Source organism: Lucilia sericata, unplaced genomic scaffold (assembly GCF_015586225.1).
Source record: "Lucilia sericata isolate MDLA Ls3-8-SP2 unplaced genomic scaffold, ASM1558622v1 Contig000610F_arrow, whole genome shotgun sequence".
Taxonomy (NCBI): Eukaryota; Metazoa; Arthropoda; class Insecta; order Diptera; family Calliphoridae; genus Lucilia; species Lucilia sericata.
This window is the reverse complement of record NW_023994617.1, coordinates 27,259-47,990: the sequence shown is the minus strand read 5'-3', so window position 1 is coordinate 47,990 and position 20,732 is coordinate 27,259. Positions and strand designations below refer to the sequence as shown.

Sequence of the window (20,732 nt, the reverse complement as noted above, 5' to 3'; positions counted from 1 at the left end):
AACTAGTGTTATAGTAAAAAATTGTTTTCCAATTTACTAAAGCAGTTATATGTATATACATTTTATTCTTATTAAATTAAAATAAATTATTACAATAACTTATACATCTAGAAATGCATTTTTATTAAATTATATTTTTTACATATTATGTTTGCATTATTTATATTATGACAGGGAGGACATAGCTTTCGCTAAACAAACTCTAAAATCACAATATAACATTTTACCGCTTATAGGTACACGACTTAATTACATGTCCAAACTCATTAAACATAAGGCCTTTCCGTTGATTGGAAATTTGTGTGTCAATTCTGAAGTAACTTCCAGTCCCTCCGAAACTGCCATAGAAATAAGCCACTTCTGCACATCAGTTCTTGTCCAGTCGCGTGGATCTAAAGGCAGATGATCATCATAGTTTGACATACCACTCAGAATGTCAGTACTTGTAAAGTTTGTATTTTTGGCAGGTGTCTTTGCATATTATAATATTGCTTTCGATGTAGGTCATAGTATGGATGATTATTGTTGCAATTTCTTCTTAAATGATGAGCTGGTAATGTAATAAATTTTGTCTTTGAAGACCACATCTCATCTAAATCTGAATCTGTCGAGCAAATCGAATTAACCTCTGACAAATCCAAAGGTGGCACTCGGCCTGCATATTTTGAATATAAAGATTCAACTTCCATCTTGTTTGGAGAAATATTGTCAGATCGTTGGAACAAAACTGCGATTAAATTAGAAAAACAAATAAATATTAAAAAATTATAATTATGTATGTACATAAAATAAACTATACTCAAAAAATTGTCTTGCAAATTTTTACATTCCTCTATTAGTTTGTGAAACTAATCGAGGATAAATTTTAATAATATTTTTAAATTTTTTAGTTTTAAGATTAGGATTATTTAAATACTTTTTATTTTTAAAATTAAATAATGTAACTGAAGAATCCTAATTCAATAATCAGATATTATTATTCACATGTTAGCTAAAAAATCATAACACCTTGCAACTATGGACCATTAGTATTAAATCTGTGTATACAGTTTTAATCATCGGGATTAAAAAATAAATGGAAGTTTATAGAAATTTTGTTACAAAAAAATAGTTAAAAATTTATATGAAAAAAATTATATCTAATAAAGCTGAGAATCTCTGTTTCAAAATAACGTTATTTATTTCAATTCATCGGGATTAAAAAATAAATGGAAGCTTAAAGAAAATTTGTTACAAAAAATAGTTAAAAATTTTTGTTTGGAAAAATTTTGTTTAGGACCGTAAAGTTTAAAGGATATACATACGATTTCAATATAAAACAAGTAAGAAGTCTATATTCGCCTTTGCCGAATCTTATATACCCTTCACCATAATGTGTTTAAAAAATATTAATTTTATAAAATGTCTATTTATTTCATATTCCCGACCCTGTCATAACTTAAGCAAAACAAGAGAAACAACAACAATGCTAAACGAAATAAAAAACATAAAAAACAAAATACACAACGTAATGAAACCACAGCCATCCAAACATTCGAAACAATATACACAAAAAAACAAAAACAAAGTACACAAGTAAGAGTGTTATATTCGGCTATGCCGAATCTTATATACCCACCATCAAACCTCGTTTGACTCGAATGAAACTTACTTATGTTGAATTTCATCTATATATTCGTATTTTTAGGCCAGTTATAAGCGTTAAAGTAATTTTCTGAAGGGGACCTTATATAGGGGGGTAGGGTCAATTATGGGTCGATCCTCATAAAATTTGGTAGACAGAATTTGGTTCGTATAAAATTTATTTGTGTCGAATTTCATCGCTATAGTCGTATTTTTAAGTCATTAATGAGCGTTGCAGTCATTTTCTGAAGGGGACCTTATATGGGGGGTAGGGTCAATCATGGACCGATCAACATAAAATTTTTTAGATAGATTTTGACTCGTATGAAACTTACTTATGTCGAATTTCATCTATATACTAGAATTTTTAAGCCAGTAATGAGCGTTAAAGTAATTTTCTGAAGGGGACCTTATATGGGGGGTAGGGTCAATTATGGACCGATCCTCATAAAATTTTGCATAGTGATTTTGGATCATAAGAAACTTACTTATGTCGAATTTCATCTATATATTCGTATTTTTAAACAAGTTATGGCTGTTAAAGCTGCTTTTCGAGGGGCCACTTGTATGGGGGCTATCCGAAAACGTGGACCTATATTGCCCATTTTCAATACCAAACAAACCTTACCTATAAGAAATATTTATGTGAAATTTCAAATTTCGGACTCTATCGTGCTTTCAACAGACAGACAGACAGACGGACGGACGGACAGACATGGCTAGATCGTCTTAGAATTTAATGAGGACCCAGAATATATATACTTTTGTGGATCTATGACCAATATTTCGATGTGTTACAAACGGAATGACAAAATCAATATACCCCCCCATCTTTTTTGATGGTGGGTATAACAAGGTGATGAAACCACAGCCATCCAAACATATAAAACGAAATACATACACAAAAAAAACAAAATACACATCGCAATGAAACCAACCTTTTATACAATAAGCAGTGTTAATGTTGCTTTTTTGATGAAATTTTCAGAGGTTGTCTCGGATTTTTGCTCATATCTCCGTTATTTATGGACCGATTTTGCTGATTTTCAATAGGAAACTTCTCGAAAGTATGTCCAACAGAATTATTGAAGATTTGGATCCTAAAGATATCTGGGGTCTTCAGAAAATTGATTTCAACAAACACACAGACAGACAGACGGACATAGCTTAATCGACTCCGCTATTTATAAGGACTCGGAATATATATACTTTATAGGGTCGGAAAATTATATTGTAGAAATTACAAACGGAATGACAAACTTATATATACCCTTCTCACGAAGGTGAAGGGTACAAAAATATTTAAAAATTTTTGTTAGGAAAATTAGACTTTTAAATTAAATTTATTTTAAGATTTATTCTCCAAGTGGGTATAATAAATAATGTAGAAAGAATTCACAGTGGGTTCGATGGCACCTAAAGTGGCGATTAATCCGGGGAGCGGCAAAAAGTAAAAATACATTAAAAGGCATCTTTTTGAAAAAAAATTATAGTAAATTTTTTATACCTTATACCACTTTAGTTTGTGGGTTTGTGCTGATGTTTGTAACGCACAATATATTGGTCCTATACCCACCTTAAAGTATACCAATCTGCCTAGAATCATTTTCTGAGTCGATTTAGCTATGTCCGTCTGTCTGTCCGTCCATGTAAACCTTGTACATAGTTTGATTACTACAGGTCACATTTTTGAAGATACATATTAATTGAAATTTGGTACATGATCTTCTATTATCTCAGTGACGAATCCTATTGAAATTGTTATTTTTATAACTGGTGTAGGGTATTACATATATGGTCGGCCACGCCCGACTATAACTTCTTACTTGTTATTTATGTATATCGTCCCTGTTTTGAATTTTAGTACTATGTAGAATTTTTCGCAATTTGAAATTTGTACCTCTAATGGTTGTACTTTTGTGCACAAAAGCATTTATCGATATCTTAATTGGTTTAGGATTTAGCAAGAAGTCCTATGTGTTTCAAATTATATTGATTTAAATTATAACACCACCATAATATTATTTTATTCACACTAGTTAATCTGACACCGTAAATAATGGATCCTCACTCACCTTTTGGTGCACTGATCAACTTAAAATCACTCTTTGGAGTGATCAAATCTTGTCCGTCCTTCCGTTAATATTTTTATAGGAACTTTTTAGTTAAAGCACTTGCGGTACTTATATGAAAAAACGAAGTAGGCCATATTTAGCATTCCGATTTTTATGAAATTTGGTGGGAGTAAATTAAGTTCACAAAATTAAATTTCAAATTGAAAGTGAAATTGCAACTTCTAGACATTTCAATATAAAAACTATTTTCCAAAAAGTCCTATGTGGAGTTTTTTTGAATTGCGCTAAAGCGCGTTAAAAATTCAGTTATTTTTCAAAATACGTATTAATTATATTAGTTAACGAATCCGCGAAGAGACATATTTTTCTAAAGCATCGCCATATATCAAAAAAACAGCTAAATTAAAGTGTTTTTTTGTTATTCTGAAAACGTTGTTAAAATCCACATAGTACTAATATTCAAAACAGGGACGATTTCTGTATACAAAAGTAACATTTATTCCAAATTTTGTATAAATATCTTAAATAGGTAATGAGTTATGACCGTTTAAGTGATTTTCGGGAGGGGACCTTGTATGGGAGCTATGACCAAATATGGACCGATCGGAAAACAATTTTACAGTAACATTTTTGTTTATAAAACCAATACATGCGCCAAATTTTGTATCGATATCTTGATTAAGTAATGAGTTATGAGCGTTTAAGTGATTTTCGGGAGGGGACCTTGTATGGGAGCTATAACTAAAAATGGACCGATCGAAAAATTGTTTTCTTTGTATGAATGTTTTCTTTGTATGAATTCTATTTACATAAACCTTAAATTTGTAAATTTTTTTTGAAGATATCGACATTCTAACGGAAGTTATTAACAATAAACACATTTTCCGGGAATATGTACATTTGTATGGGAGGTATATGATATTATGAACTGATTCCGCCAATTTTCAACAGGTGTCAAGCTTTTAGGGAGAAACAAAAGTGTGCTGATTTTTATGGAATTATATTGCACAGTTTTTGTGAAAATTACATTAGAAAGTGTAAAAAAGATAAATTTTTTCCGAGTTTTTTTTAAATTTTGATTCATAACTTTTCCCGATGTAAACCGATTTTGCTCGCTTTCAATACCAAACTGCCTAGGGCAATGGTGAATTTGTTGGCCAAATTTCTTTAATTAACTTAGCTTCGTTTTTACGTGAGCGTATTTTATACTGACAGACAGACGGACGGACATAGCTAAATCGACTCAGTATTTGATAAGGACCCAGAATATATATATTTTGTTGGGTCTCAGATGAATATTTCTTGGTGTTACACACGGAATGACAAAGTTATATATACCCTCTATCACCACTGATGGTGGCGGAGGGTATAAAAAATACAATTAAATTTTTTATCAAAATTAGATTTAGATTTCCAATTAGTTGACGCAATTAATTTCTAACATTCCACGTCCCAAACGTCCCAGATAAACATCAGCCCACGCCGACCGGAATATAAAACGATTCTCTAAAATGGTCTCAAAGGAATCATCCACGGGCATCCAACGATAAATTTGAGAAAAATTGGATATAACATTATCTCAGCGAACTATTTTGCGATGTTTTGTGAAATCGGCGCATCATGGGAGACCATCACGCAAGGAGCATTTTCCAAGTAAAATTCAAAGAATTTGCCATATCACATTGGACCTTCTATCACACCTTATACCATTTATCATACCTTGTATATTCGGGTTTAATGCGGTTAATCCTTATTTCAAGGCTCCAAAGTAAAATATTCCACTGAATAGCCGTGTAATTCCAATAAGATCAGGCAAATTCAACACGTTTCATTTGCAAGAGATATTGCAAATTCTTTGAACTTTATGATGTCCGGATTCCACCAAACATCGCAAAACTGTTCGTATAGACAACGTTGCATAAATTTTTTCTTAAATTTATAGTTGGATGTCGGTAGATGATTCCTTTAGGTGGGTTTTAGATATAGTATTATCATCCGGTCGGTATGGGCTGGTGATTTTTGTTTTTTGGACTTTTGCGACGAGAAACGTTAGTATCAGTGTCATATTTCTTAATATGCTATAAAGGATTAAAAATATATTTTTTGGAACAATTGTGCTGTTCTCCTATTTCCTTTTACGATTTCCAAGCTTTATGAAGCTCAAAAATGGATCTACCCTAGCCAGCAGTATTTCTTTTGCTTATTCCCACTATTAATCTTAAAAATAATTATGTTAAATTTATTATACATTAAATTAAAAATAATAATAACCGAAATACAATGTAATTTATATTAAAATTAGACTTGACTTCAAAAATATTTAATACAAAATGGCAGTTTCCAATTAGTTGTCACGTTTTCTTTGATTTCATCTTAGGCCGAATTTCACCAAACTCAAAACTGATATGAAATGCTCAACAACAAAATACATTCCATTTTACAATAATTAGACTTGACTTCAAAAATGTTTAATACAAAATGGCAGATTCCAATTAGTTGTCACGTTTTCTTTGATTTCATCTTAGGCCGAATTTCACCAAACTCAAAACTGAAATGGGAATATGAAATGCTCAACAACAAACAGTAATAAATATAATACAAGTCTTTGGAACTGAAAATCTAACGTTATATTTTCATATTTTTATATAAATCTCATCAAGCAAGTAATATAAAGAGAGCGTTTCCAATTAGTTGACCACAGCTGTATATAAAATAAGAGCACATTTAGCTGAGGGGACATGTCGCAGGGTTTTTTCTCAATTCTCTTTTAAATGCCCTTCGTAAAATACTGAACGTTTATATGGAGACTCAAAAGGCATGCAACATTTTCGTGTTAGTGTTGCCCTTTTTATATTTTTTAAATGTTATTTCTATTATTTTATTTAAGAATAAATATATTTATTTATAAAATATTTTTCAAATTAAATATTCATTAACAAATATATTTTAATATTTTATAAACATTTTGACGAAATTGCACTTAATTGCTTATTTAAATAGAAGTTTAACTGAGAAGTATTGTTCTATTTACAACTACTTATTTAATTATTTATTGTTTGTTATAAAAATAACTAAAATTTAGCAATCAATTATTTAAAAATTAATTATTTTCGATTATATGTAACGTAAATAAAATTCAAAATATTACTTGCGGCAACACTGATTCATGTATTAAAGTAAACGGACGCGGTTCTATAGTTGAAACGGAAAGTCGACTTTTCGACTTTTTGCATTTAATGAAAAGTAGATTTTTCGACTTTTTCATTTAATTAAAAGTCGACTTTTCGTATTTTATAAATAGTCGACTTTTTCGACTTTTCCCCGACTTTTCGACCATTTTCGACTTTTTCCGACGTTTTTCGACATTTTTCGACTTTTAGACCTTTTCCGACTTTTCGACTATTTTCGATATTTTTACTATTTTTTTCGAATTTGCGACTATTTTTGACTTTTTTCTACTATTTTCGAGTTTTTCCGGCTATTTTCGAGTTTTTCCGACAATTTTAGAGTTTTTGGCTTTTTTTTCACTTTTTTCGAATTTTCGACTATTTTTGAATTTTTTCTACTATTTTCGAGTTTCTGACTTTTTCCGACTATCTTCGACTTTTCGAGTTTTTCCGACTTTCCGACTATTTTCGACTTTTTACGACTTTTCGACCTTTTTCGACAAAAAGTCGATTGTTCGATTATTCGAAAGTCGATTTATAGAACCCTACTCATACCTTTTAAATAACAAAAATCAATATAAAACCTCTATTCTAGGGATGTAACGAATGATCGCTGTCGCATATGCGTATGGGAATTGTTCGCTTACTATATTACATTCTAAATTTTAGCGAATACTATTTTAAGAAAATTTTAGTTATGTATTATGAAGTAAAAATGTTGTTTTTAAAGGACTTCAAAGTTTTAAAAAAGTAATTTTTTCTAAAAATATTTTAAAATCAAACAATGCCAAATTTGAACAAAAGAACCAGAAGAGTTGGCAAATATTTTGCATTATTTTTATTTTACTGCCAGATAAAAAAGATGTCAAAAATGTTTTTTTTAAATTTTATCCTTTAATATCTATTTAGATTTTCAGTATTATTTTTTTTTCTGAGACATTTTTGGATGCCACTTTTTACATCTTCTGATCCTAACAAAATAAACATAAAACAAGTAAGAGTGCTATATTCGGCTATGCCGAATCTTATATACCCTTCACCTTGTTGTGGATGCGTTAATATTTTTTATAAAATTAAAAATTTGATATTATAAAAGCCAAACTAAAACTTAGTTAAAGGACGAAGAAGTACCAAAAAGTCCTCTTTTATAGGTTCTCACTTAATCCGGGCTCTACATAGTTAATTTCATGTTTCTAGGTTCAATATTATAGAAATTTCAAAAAGTACCTTTTAAAGAACGAAAAAGTTCCAAAAAGTCCCTTTTATTGGTTCCCACTTAATCCGGGCCCTACATACTTAATTTCATGTTTCTAGGTTCAATATTATAGAAATTTCAAAAAGTACCTTTTGAAGAACGAAAAAGTACCAAAAAGTCCCCTTTTATGGGTTCTCACTTAATCCGGGCCATACATACTTAATTACATGTTTCTAGGTTCAATATTATAGAATTTTCAAAAAGTACCTTTTGAAGAACGAAAAGTACCAAAAAGTCCCCTGTTATAGGTTCTCACCTAATCCGGGCCCTACATGCTAAATATTATGTTTCTAGGTTCAATGTTATAGAAAATTCAAAAAGTACCTTTTGAAGAACGAAAAAGTACCAAAAAGTCCCCTTTTATAGGTTCTCAATTAATCCGGGCTCTACATACTTAATTTCATATTTCTAGCACCGTTTAAAGAACGAAAAAGTACCAAAAAGTCCCCTTTTATAGGTTCTCACTTAATCCGGGCTCTACATACTTAATTTCATGTTTCTAAGTTCAATATTATAGAAATTTCAAAAAGTACCTTTTAAAGAAGGAAAAAGTACCAAAAAGTCCCCTTTTATAGGTTCTCCTTTAATCCGGGCTCTACATACTTAATTTCATGTATCTTGGTTCAATATTATAGAAATTTCAAAAAGTACCTTTTGCAAAACGAAAAAGTACCAAAAAGTCCTCTTTTATGGGTTTTTACTCAATCCGGGCTCTACATACTTAATTTCATGTTTCTAAGTTCAATATTATAGAAAATTTCAAAAAGTACCTTTTAAAGAAAAGTCCCCTGTTATAGGTTCTCACCTAATCCGGGCCCTACATACTTAATTTTATGTCTCTAGGTTCAATATTATAGAAAATTCAAAAAGTACCATTTCAAGAACGAAAAAGTACCAAAAAGTCCTTTTTTATAGGTTCTCACCTAATCCGGGCTCTACATACTTAATTTCATGTTCCTAGGTTCAATATTATAGAAAATTCAAAAAGTACCTTTTGTAGAACGAAAAAGTACCAAAAAAATCCCCTTTTATGTGTTCGCACCTAATCCGGGATCTACATACTAAATTTCATGTTTCTAGGTTCAATATTATAGAAAATTCAAAAAGTACCTTTTGTAGAACGAAAAAGTAACAAAAAAAATCCCCTTTTATGTGTTCGAACCTAATCCGGGCTCTACATACTAAATTTCATGTTTCTAACCAATAGCAACATACTGCTTCGTTTGTAACGTGACGTCATGCTCAACATTGTTTTTATAAACAAATACAATAAAAAATTTACCGTATGGTTATGTGTTTTGTTGTTGTAGTTTACAGTTTCTGTCTGAGCATGAATAAAAAATCTAAATTTGTTATGAAATTTTCAGAGGTTGTCTCGGATTTTTGCCCATATCTCCGGTATTTATGGACCGATTTTGCTGTTTTAAATAGCGATCTTCTCGAAAGCATGTCTAACAGAATTATTGAAGATTCGGATCTCGCCGATATCTATTACATCAATGCGTACCAGTAAGGTGAAGAAACAAATAATCAGCTGATTGAATAACACCACCTTATCTGCATTCGCCTTGTACATTTTATTCGAGATGATTTGTATCTCAAATAAAAGGTACTTAACTCTTCTTTCATATGATATACAGTGTCTCACATAAATATTCGAATTTAGGTGTACTTTGAAAAGAAACACAATTTAATAATATTATTTGTGTGTAAAATTAATAAATTAATTTGTTATATTGTCATATTTGTTATTTGTTCATATTTGAACATCTATATATATAAAAGGCTTGCGTGACTGATTGACTGACTGATTCATCATCGCCCAGCCCAAACCGTTAAATCTAGAATCATTCAATTTTGGTTATAGGTTCCTTTGGCATTGTATAGATCCACTAAGAAGGGATTTTTGGAAACTCGAACGTTTAGGGGAAGAAATGGGTAAAAAAGGGTAACATTAGTATCCGTTATATTTCCTAAAGAAGCAAAGATATAAATAAAATTCCAAATGTATCCTCTATTATACAAAAAAATAATTGATAGGTGTCTGGTACTTTTTTAAAAATCTAGACTTTATAGAGCTAAAAGGGTAAAAACTGTCCCCATAGAACCTTCTCTTAACCTATTTATCTTCGAAACAAATGACCATACAAATAAAACTTTAAATTTATCCTATTCTAATTAATGTCTATTACACTGAAAATAATCCATGCTTAAATTTACGAAAAAAATTTGTATAATACGAAATATTATTTAATCAAACCCTTTTTCTAATTTTACAAAAGTACGAATACCTGTCGTAATATATTTTTTTTCGTATATAATAAGAAACTTTGTTTTATTTTACAAAAATAATTTCGTCACTTTAATTTTCGTAACAAAATTATTTCGTAATATACGAAAATATTTTTTTATTTTATAAAATAAAATAATTTATTAAGATTTTTTATTTTAGTAAATTAAAGCGACTAAACATATTAATATTAATTAAATTACAATGTATAATTTAAAAAACTACATACACCACTTTTTTATAAAATTTACGAAAAAGTACATATATGTAATATAATTCACGAATTATTTTCATAACATAAAAGAAAAAATCGTATGGAAAAAATCGTATTTTTATAACATAAAAGAAAAAAATCGTATTCTAAAATTAAAAAAAATATTTTTTAAATGAACTAACATATTTATGTAATTTAAAAAAATATTTTGTAAAATAAAATAAAATTATTTTGCATTATACTAAAATATTTCGTACAATTTTGTACATATTACGAAAGAATTTCGTGGTGCGAAACAACGAAGCATTTCGTAAAATGTACGAAAGTCTTCGTATATATAAGGCATGGATTATTTTCATTGTAGAAATCCTTTCGGTACTTTTAAAAAATTCGGGTAATGAAGGGATGAAAAGGGTGTCTAAAATTGGTACTTTTTCTAAAAAATTATTTTCTCATTAGAATTATGATAAGTATAATAATAAAATTTATATCACATTCGTAACTTATCAAAAATTTACTTTAGGTATGTTTGTATGTATGTCTATCTAAAAGAAGTTATTGAATTAAAAAGAACTAAGTGTATGTTTATTATAAATCCATACTCCAATATTCACACTTCAATATTCGCTTGATGTGAAATAGTAATTATTATTATACCCTTCACCTTCGTGAGAAGGGTATATATAAGTTTGTCATTCCGTTTGTAATTTCTATAATATAATTTTCCGACCCCATAAAGTACATATATTCTGGATCCTTATAGGTAGCGGAGTTGATTAAGCTATGTCCGTCTGTGTGTTTGTTGAAATCAGTTTTTAGAGGACCCCAGATATCGGCGAGATCCGAATCTTTAATAATTTTGTTAGACATGCTTTCGAGAAGATCGCTATTTAAAATCAGCAAAATCGGCCCATAAATACCGGAGATATGAGCAAAAATCCGAGGCCACCTCTGAAAATTTCATAAAAAAGACAAATTTGTCCATGCTTTGATCTAAGCAACAACAACAACACTGCTTATTCAATGAGTATTTCGTTTCATATGTTTGGATGGCTGTGTGTTTCATTGTCTTGAGTATATTGTTTTTGTTTCTTGGTGTATTCAGTTTCGTATGTTTGGATGTCTGTTGGTTTCATTGCGTTGGGTATTTTGTTTTTGTTTTTTTTTTTTAGTATTTCGTTTTGTATGTTTCATTGCCATGTGTATATTGTTTTTGTTTCTTGGTGTATTCAGTTTCGTATGTTTGGATGCTGTTGGTTTTACTGCCTTGTGTATTTTGTTTTTTGTGTGGTTATTTCGTTTAGCGTGTTTGTTGTTCATTTTGTTTTGCTATTGCTATAATAATGATATAGTCGGGGAAAATGAAATAAATTTAAATTTTATGAAATTGATATTTATTAAATACACTATGGTGAAGGGTATATAAGATTCGGCAAAGCCGAATATAGCACTTTTACTTGTTATAAATAGTGATTGTTAAAAAAAGTGTTTTATTAAAAACTTTTGTCATCACCAATAATAAAAAAATTCATAAAATAAGTCATACACCCACTCCAAGTAGTGCTGCTGTAGAACAATCAACATTTAATGGTTTTATTAAAGGGAGAAGAGTGCTTTCAAAAACAGAATTATCACATTATCATACAATATAGTTAATTTGCAAACAAAGGCAAATCGTACCTCAAATTATAAGGTGAATATTCTGTCCAAAAATATTAACCTGAAGGACTATTGCTTAAATTTCAATGGGTTAAGCTTCCCCTTAAAAATAAAGGATATAACCATTTTTGAAGAAAATAATCCATGTATAAGTATAAATGTATTTGGATATGATGACGCAAAAGACATTGTTGTGGGCCCATACTACAAAACAATAAAGGAAAAGTCCAAACACATCAATCTTTTATTTTTTCAGAAAACTGTTAGAGATAATACCGTGTGTCATTATGTATGGATTAAACATATGTCAAGGTAAGTTTTATAATAAAACGTAATTTATGTATATGATTTTTTAAATAAGTTTTACTAATTTATAATTTTTAGATTAATTCGTTCGCAAACCACAAAGTTTGAAGGAAGCCTGGTAATATGTAATGATTGTTTACAACATTTCCATAAAAAGGAGAAATTGGAGGCGCACAAAAAATTGCGGCAAAATGGTGGCCTATGTTCCGGAAGCAGATAAGTCTATTTTAGAATTTCAAAACTATAGCAATTCCATGGATGTACCATTTGTGGTATATGCTGATTCTGAGTGTATATTTGAAAATATACAAACATGCATTCCGAACAGCGATTCCTCATCGACAACATTAGTTGATAGACATATTCCATATGCATTTTCATACTACATTAAGTGTGCTTTTGATAATAATTTAAGTAGACTTAGAAGTTTTAAGGGGCTAGACTCAGCCAAATTATGTGTAGAAGAATTAGTAGCTGATGTTAAATATTTAAATGATAATTATTTAAAAAATATTATACCAATGACACCCTTAACCGAAGAGGAAAGCTTAGATTTTAAACATAACAATATATGTCACAATATATGCTCAAAACTAGTTTTAAATGAAGAAAAAGTAAGAGATCATTGTCATTTAAGTGGCAAATATAGAGGACCAGCTCATAATTCCTGCAATATAAATTACAAATTACCTTCATTTATTCCAGTTATTTTTCACAATATTTCGGCATATTATTGCCATTTATTTGTGAAAGAGCTCAATAATATCGATGATGGTCCCAATAATATTATCCCACTCAATAGTAGATGAGTTAAAAATTGTTAAAGGTTTTATTCTGAAGACAAAAATAAATTTAATTTGTTAATAAGAAAGGGTGTTTTTCCATTTACATATTTAAATTCAGTAGAAAAATTTCAAGAAAGCATGCCAAGCATAAATGATTTCTATAATAAATTAACTGAGACAGAATGTTCTTCCGAATATTATGCACACGCACAAAAAGTTTGGAATGCTTTTGAGTGCAAAACATTAGAAGATTATTTAATGTTATACTTAAAAAGTGATGTTTTGTTATTAGCAGATGTTTTTGAATACTTTAGGATCGTTTGTAAACGTATTTACAAATTAGACCCATGTCACTATTATACAGCACCTGATCTATCTTGGGATGCAATGTTGAAAATAACAAATATAAAACTTGATTTGCTTACTGACATTAAAATGATTAAAAGTATGGAATGCTGTAGAGTGCAAAACATTAGAAGATTATTTAATGTTATACTTAAAAAGTGATGTTTTGTTATTAACAGATGTTTTTGAAAACTTTAGGATCGTTTGTAAAAGTATTTACAAATTAGACCCATGTCACTATTATACAGCACCTGATCTATCTTGGGATGCAATGTTGAAAATAACAAATATAAAACTTAATTTGCTTACTGACATTGAAATGATTAAATTTTTAAATAAGGGAATTAGGGGTGGAATAGTGCAATGTTCGCATAGACATTCCATAGCCAACAACTCCCATCTAAATACTTAACATATTTGGATGCAAATAATTTATACGGTTGGGCTATGTCTGAAGCTTTACCAGAGGGCAATTTTGAATGGGTTACAGATGTAAAAAACTTTTCTATAGAAGATATTCCCATTGATTCTGATACTGGATATATTTTAGAGGTATATCCAGAAGAAATTCATGATAGTCACAACGATCTTCCATTTTGCTGTGAAAATAAAACTCCCCCAAATTCAAAAGAAAAAAAATTAATTACAGATTTGAATAATAAATATGAATATGTAATTTATTATAAAAATTTACAACAATGCTTAAAACATGGTCTAAAATTAAATAAAATACATAGAATTCTAAAATTTAAGCAATCTAATTGGTTAAAAAAGTACATTTCCTTAAATAATCTTCACAGAACAAATGCTAAAAATACATTTGAAAAAAAAAAACTTTTTTAAATTATTGAATAATGCTGTATATGGCAAAACTATGGAAAACGTTGATAAACGTAAAAATATTAAAATTGTAAATAAATGGGAAAAAGAAGGAAAAAGACTTGGAGCTCGAGCTCTAATAGCAAAACCCGAATTTCATTCTGTTAGTATATTTGAAGAAAACATGCTAGCAATTGAATTAAATAAATCTTTTTCCTTCTATAATAAACCCACTTTTCTAGGGTTTACAATTTTAGAGCTATCTAAATGTAAGATGTATAACTTTCACTATGACTGTATTTTGCCCAAATATAATACAAAAGCACAACTCAATTATATGGACACAGATTCTTTCATTTATTCTATAGAAACTGATGATTTCTATAAGGATATATTGAATGATATCGATACAAGATTCGATACATCTGAATATGAAATTAACAAACAATTTGGTATCCCACAAAAGAATAAAAAAGTGTTAGGGATGATGAAGGATGAAAACAATGGTGTAATTATGAGAGAATGTGTAGGTTTAAGAGCAAAAATGGATTCATTTAAAACAGCAGATTTAAATGAAACAAAAAAGGCTAAGGGTGTCAAAACCATTGTAGTTAGAAATTTAAATCTATCAGGCTATAAAATTTTTTTATTTATCAAAAAAATTTATTATGGTAATATGTTTGTATTTAAATCTAAATTACATGTGTTATATACGGCACATTTAAATAAAATTAGTTTAAGTTATTTAGATAATAAACGCTTGGGGTCATTACAGGCAAGAATTTTTAAGTAATAATGATGACGAAGATTATTTTATGTTAGATTTAGATGAAAAAACAAATGAAAATTGCAAAGAAGTATAGAGAAGAATAGAGGTTTTATATTGATTTTTTTATTTGAAAGATATGATCAACTACTACTTTCAGTTATTTTATATATGTATATCTCATATATTAATGTTCAAATAATTTGAATTATCTACATTCACGAACAAAAAAATGTTGCGCAAGACGCCATTTTTTGACGATTTTTTTTTAAAATTTCACTTTTTAAAATTTTTGTTCATTGCACACTTTTTATATACTATACGTATGAATTACTAATTTTTCGGATTTCTTAGAGGTTTATTTATATAATATTTTTTTAAACTTTGATTTTTTTGCCTTAAGATAATGATAAACGACAATTTTAAATGTTTTAAAGACAAAAAATTATTTAAATATTTGTACTGGAAAAATTCGCCCAAAAATTAAAAATTACATTTTTCTACCAATAAAAAGAAACTGACAAAGTTTTTAAAATTGAAAGTAGCAAGTGTTCAAAAATTGTTATATACCGCAATAAAATATGAAATCTCTATTTCCAGAAACAAGCAAATTTGTTTAAATTTTTACTTTGTTCAGAATATGACTTGAAGTTCAAAATTCACTTACAAACACTAATGACTTAAATTCTACATAAATAACTTTGAAGTAGACGTGAATTCCTCTACCAACTTTTTTAAGGATAGGCCCAAATTTACCCCTACTCCCCTATGAGCCCTCTTGTATAAAAGCTCTTTTTTGCCAATAATAAGTAAAAATATTAATTAAGGTAAATTAATTAAGGTAAAAAACAAACTAAATGCTTTATTATTTAAAAAAAATAATCCACATTTAAAAACATACTGACTGGTGTAGGCTGTCATAGGATCGGCCATGCTCGACTATATATTCATACTTGTTTTTATTTATATTGCTTTTAGGGTAGCAAAGCACACAGGGTATAGCTAGTTTTATACAAAATTCAACAATGCAAATAAATTTCTTCACTATCGGTTCATTTTATTTAAGAAATTTTAAATGCGGGACCTCTGAATCAGCTGTAAGGAACCATACGGCAAATTAAACGGTGAAAAAAACAAACATCATAAAATGTAAAGTAAAAAGTATGTATATTAAGAATTTCATTTATGTATAAGTAGTTTTATTGGTAATTAAGAAATTTGGCATTGGAAAAAATAAAAGAAACGATTCATAGTAATGCATAATTTTTAAAATTTTAATTATAAATGAAATTCTTAATATAAAACAAGTAAGAGTGCTATATTCGGCTGTGCCGAATCTTATATACCCTTCACCATTATGTCATTTTTAATTTTTTCTAACATTTACATTTTTTAATTATTCCAAAAACAATACGCATTTTATTTATAAATTGCATCACGCCCCTAGTGTTGACAAAAAATGTATTGTTGTTGCTTTTTTGATGAAATTTTCAGAGGTTGTCTCGGATTTTTGCTCATATCTCCGTTATTTATGGACCGATTTTGCTGATTTTAAATAGGAAACTTCTTGAAAGCATGCCTGATAGAATTATTGAAGACTTAGGTTAGCTTAGGTTAGGTTAAGAAGTGTTATACACCATAAAAACGGTGTATATCCACTCGGAGACCATAAGGTCCATTGTGATTCCCTTCAAGAAGTGAAGATTCAAAACAGAGATGCCAAAACACTACAACAATACAAGAATGAAAGAAGATAGGTAAAGAGGATAGATGAATAGATAATTAATTAACATGTTCTACAAAAATGTTCTCCGTAATATTTTACATAAATTTAGTGAACAAATTTTATACCTTAAATGTAAGGCTCACATGGTTTCTTATGCCGATTAACAATAAGAATGTGCCAGAGTTGGAAAATTTAAACCCCCCCTCAAATGAAATTCAGATGTAAACTTTCAAGACGCCGATACACGTGTCTTGTTTTTTTGTCTCCTCTATCAAAATTTATAGGTCGGACCTTGTAATTTTGAAAAAAATTTGATTTTGTTGTATAGTGTAATTAAATAAATAAATAATTAAATAGATAAGTAAATAATTATATATAATAGAGAAAATCCATGTCCCCCTATAAAGCACAGTCAAAGAAGTGACTAATTCCCTTGACAAAACCTAGTAGACTGCGAGGGTTAAGTCCCGCAATTTCCCCCAGTTCGCCATGGAACCTATTCCCTAGCCATTTCAGCCTGAGGTTCTGTATCCTAGGACATTGGCAAATAATATGCTCGATCGTCTCTACTTCCTCCTCATCTTCGCATAACCTGCAATAGTCCGGTATACGGTATACTGTCCCACTTATTGACAAATGCTCTAACTGAGCAATGTCCAGTTAGAATCCCTATCAGAACCCTTAATTAATTAACATGTTCTACAAAAATGTTCTCCGTAATATTTTACATAAATTTAGTGAACAAATTTTATACCTTAAATGTAAGGGTCACATGGTTTCTTATGCCGATTAACAATAAGAATGTGCCAGAGTTGGAAAACTTAAACCCCCCCTCAAATGAAATTCAGATGTAAACTTTCAAGACGCCGATACACGTGTCTTGTTTTTTTGTCTCCTCTATCAAAATTTATAGGTCGGACATTGTAATTTTGAAAAAAATTTGATTTTGTTGTATAGTGTAATTAAATAAATAAATAATTAAATAGATAAGTAAATAATTATATATAATAGAGAAAATCCATGTCCCCCTATAAAGCACAGTCAAAGAAGTGACTAATTCCCTTGACAAAACCTAGTAGACTGCGAGGGTTAAGTCCCGCAATTTCCCCCAGTTCGCCATGGAACCTATTTCCTAGCCATTTCAGCCTGAGGTTCTGTATCCTAGGACATTGGCAAATAATATGCTCGATCGTCTCTACTTCCTCCTCATCTTCGCATAACCTGCAATAGTCCGGTATACGGTATACTGTCCCACTTACTGACAAATGCTCTAACTGAGCAATGTCCAGTTAGAATCCCTATCAGAACCCTTAGACTGCGTCTATCCAATCCTATAAGTATTTTGGTAGCACCCATATCAAGTTTTGGCCACAGGGCCTTTGATATTTTGCAATCCAATCTACTATTCCAGGACTGGTTAATGATATCACGTATTCTTTCCAATATTAAACTATTATAGCGACAACTGGGTGGTTTTACCATCCTGTCATCTAGCTAGTTCGTTCGCAACCTCATTACCATGCACATTACAGTGCACTGACACCCAACACAATCTAATGACAAACAGTCTCATAATGTCCCTAAGGGCATTCCTACAATCTACAACTAGGTGCGAATGTACCGTGTGACAATCCGGCACCCGTGCCGGTATCCATCTTGGACCCGTCAGTGAAAACTGCACACCCACCAAACAGTCTATCGGATACAAGCCAATCATCCCTAGTTGGAAATTCTATCAAAGGTGTTTCCCCGAAGTCTAGAGTCGTGATATCATAATCCGTAATTTCGCGAAGGGAATTACCCTGATCAAGCAGACTTACTTCGTACAAAATTTTTGTATGATTGTCGCGCGAAGGTTTGACTAACGAAGACTCGTAGAGTCTTAGTAGATTCCTAACCGCCACACCTGCTACAAAATGTTCTATAGGTGAAAGGTTCAGGATGATGTTCAAGCCGCTTGTGGAGTACTTCTAATGGCACTAGTAATGCCAGTAGAGGCACACCTTTGAGCTTTATTGAGCAACTTCCTGTAACTGTCCTTTCTCAATGCCTCCCACCAGACAATGCAACCATAAGTTAGAATAGGCCTGACAACCGATGTGTAAATCCAATTAACCATATCAGGTGGCAGACCCCAATTCTTTCCTATGGAATTCCTGCATGTGTAGTAGGCATTGAGACCTTTTTTCATTCTTTCCTGAGTATTCTCCTTCCATGACAGCTTGCTATCAAGGAAAATCCCTAAATACTTAGCTCCTCTAGATAAACCTAATTCGACGCCATCTAACTTTGGCAATCTGAAATTGTCCACCTTATACCTTCTGGTAAATAGTACCAGTTCCGTTTTACAAGGATTAACGCCCAGTCCTTTATCTTTCGCCCATAACGAGAGTTCACCTAGTGCAGTCTCCATGATGACACTGATCGTGGATAGAAATTTTCCTTTGACCAGTATCACCACGTCGTCCGCATAGGCAACTATCTTCCTACCCTTAGATTCAAATAGCCTTAGGATACCGTTTACCGCTAGTAGCCACAGAAGAGGAGATAAAACACCCCCTGTGGTGTCCCCCTGGTAACCCTTGTCCTAATGCAATGATCCCCTAGGGTCGAGTTAATAATTCTACTGCTAAGCATGCAGACTATCCATCTCACCAGGAAGTCCTGAACTCCGACCTTTGAATTCTAAGTTCCTTGGTCCACCACTTAGGTTGCTCTCTTTTGCCCGGGAAAGTAACCGGACAAGATAGCTCATAGCTTCCCTTAAGTAGGTCTGTGAACTCGTTCACAACCCTCTCCAAATCAGTTGGCAGCAAATCGCACAAGGCCCGTTGTGCCAACCCAGACTCTACCCTATCATTAAAGGTTCCCCAATTTGTTTTCCTAGGATCCCTAAAAGGTGCACTCCTAGCCAAGGCAAAATCCAGTGTGAAGGTAATGCGACTATGGTCCGAAAATGAACAATCCGTTGCAACCTTCCAATCCCTAACGAGATCTTCTAAACGGTTAATTAAAGTTAAATCTATAACTGCCTCCCTTTGTTCCTGAACGTCGGCGTATCGCCCTTGTTACAGATGATGAGATTATTATCAGTTATAAAATCAAACATTAACTCACCTCTTTTGTTGATGTCCTTGCTGACCCATTGGCAATGATGAGCATTGGCATCACAGCACATCACAAGGATCGCACTTTTTCTTCTCGCATACGCCGTCAGCTCACGCACCTCCGAGCCGGGTGGGTCAGACGCCTCGTACGGCATATACACCGAAGCCAGTGCGAGCGTACGCCTACCTTTAGCTTCTCTGTTTATTACGGTTATATCACCGCTCCTAAAAGAATGAGAAATGAGAAAACCTAATTCATTCTTTGCCAGGATACAAGTCCTTACCTTGTCCTCAGAAGACGGGACAAATAAGGTGTAACCTTTGACCCTTAAACCAAGAACCTTATTGTTGTTAATCCAAGGTTCCTGGATAAGGGCCACGTCCGTCTGTGAATCGATGAGGAAGGTTACTAAATCGGCTGAAGCTGCTTCACAGTGATGCATGTTTTTCTGCACCACTAGCAACTTCTTTGATTCTGTCATGTTTCGGGTACCGGAACTTGGAAGAAGACTTGGATCCCGAAGATATCTGGGTCTTCAGAAAATTGGTTTCAACAGACAGACGGACAGACGGACATGATTTAATCGCTATCTAT

General features: G+C 31.2%; 1 protein-coding gene across 1 annotated transcript; it reads right to left on the bottom strand.

Moving 5' to 3' along the window:
* Positions 1 to 226: 226 nt before the first annotated feature.
* On the bottom strand, positions 227 to 20,279 carry LOC119606670. The gene is made up of 2 exons (XM_037960225.1): positions 20,148 to 20,279; positions 227 to 727 (listed from the first exon to the last, which is right to left on the bottom strand). Exons 1-2 carry the CDS (start codon positions 20,206 to 20,208, stop codon positions 429 to 431), a joined length of 360 nt encoding a protein of 119 aa, XP_037816153.1. The 5' UTR covers positions 20,209 to 20,279; the 3' UTR covers positions 227 to 428.
* Positions 20,280 to 20,732: the final 453 nt, after the last annotated feature.

What these genes read in the sequence shown, in the direction of transcription:
- LOC119606670 (XM_037960225.1), bottom strand. Translation starts at nt 20,208, where the DNA reads ATGTGCTGTGATGCCAATGCTCATCATTGCCAATGGGTCAGCAAGGAC. An exon ending in CAAGGACATCAACAAAAGAG is followed by an intron (nt 728 to 20,147) that starts GTGAGTTAATGT and finishes ATTTAATCGCAG; the next exon opens with TTTTGTTCCAACGATCTGAC.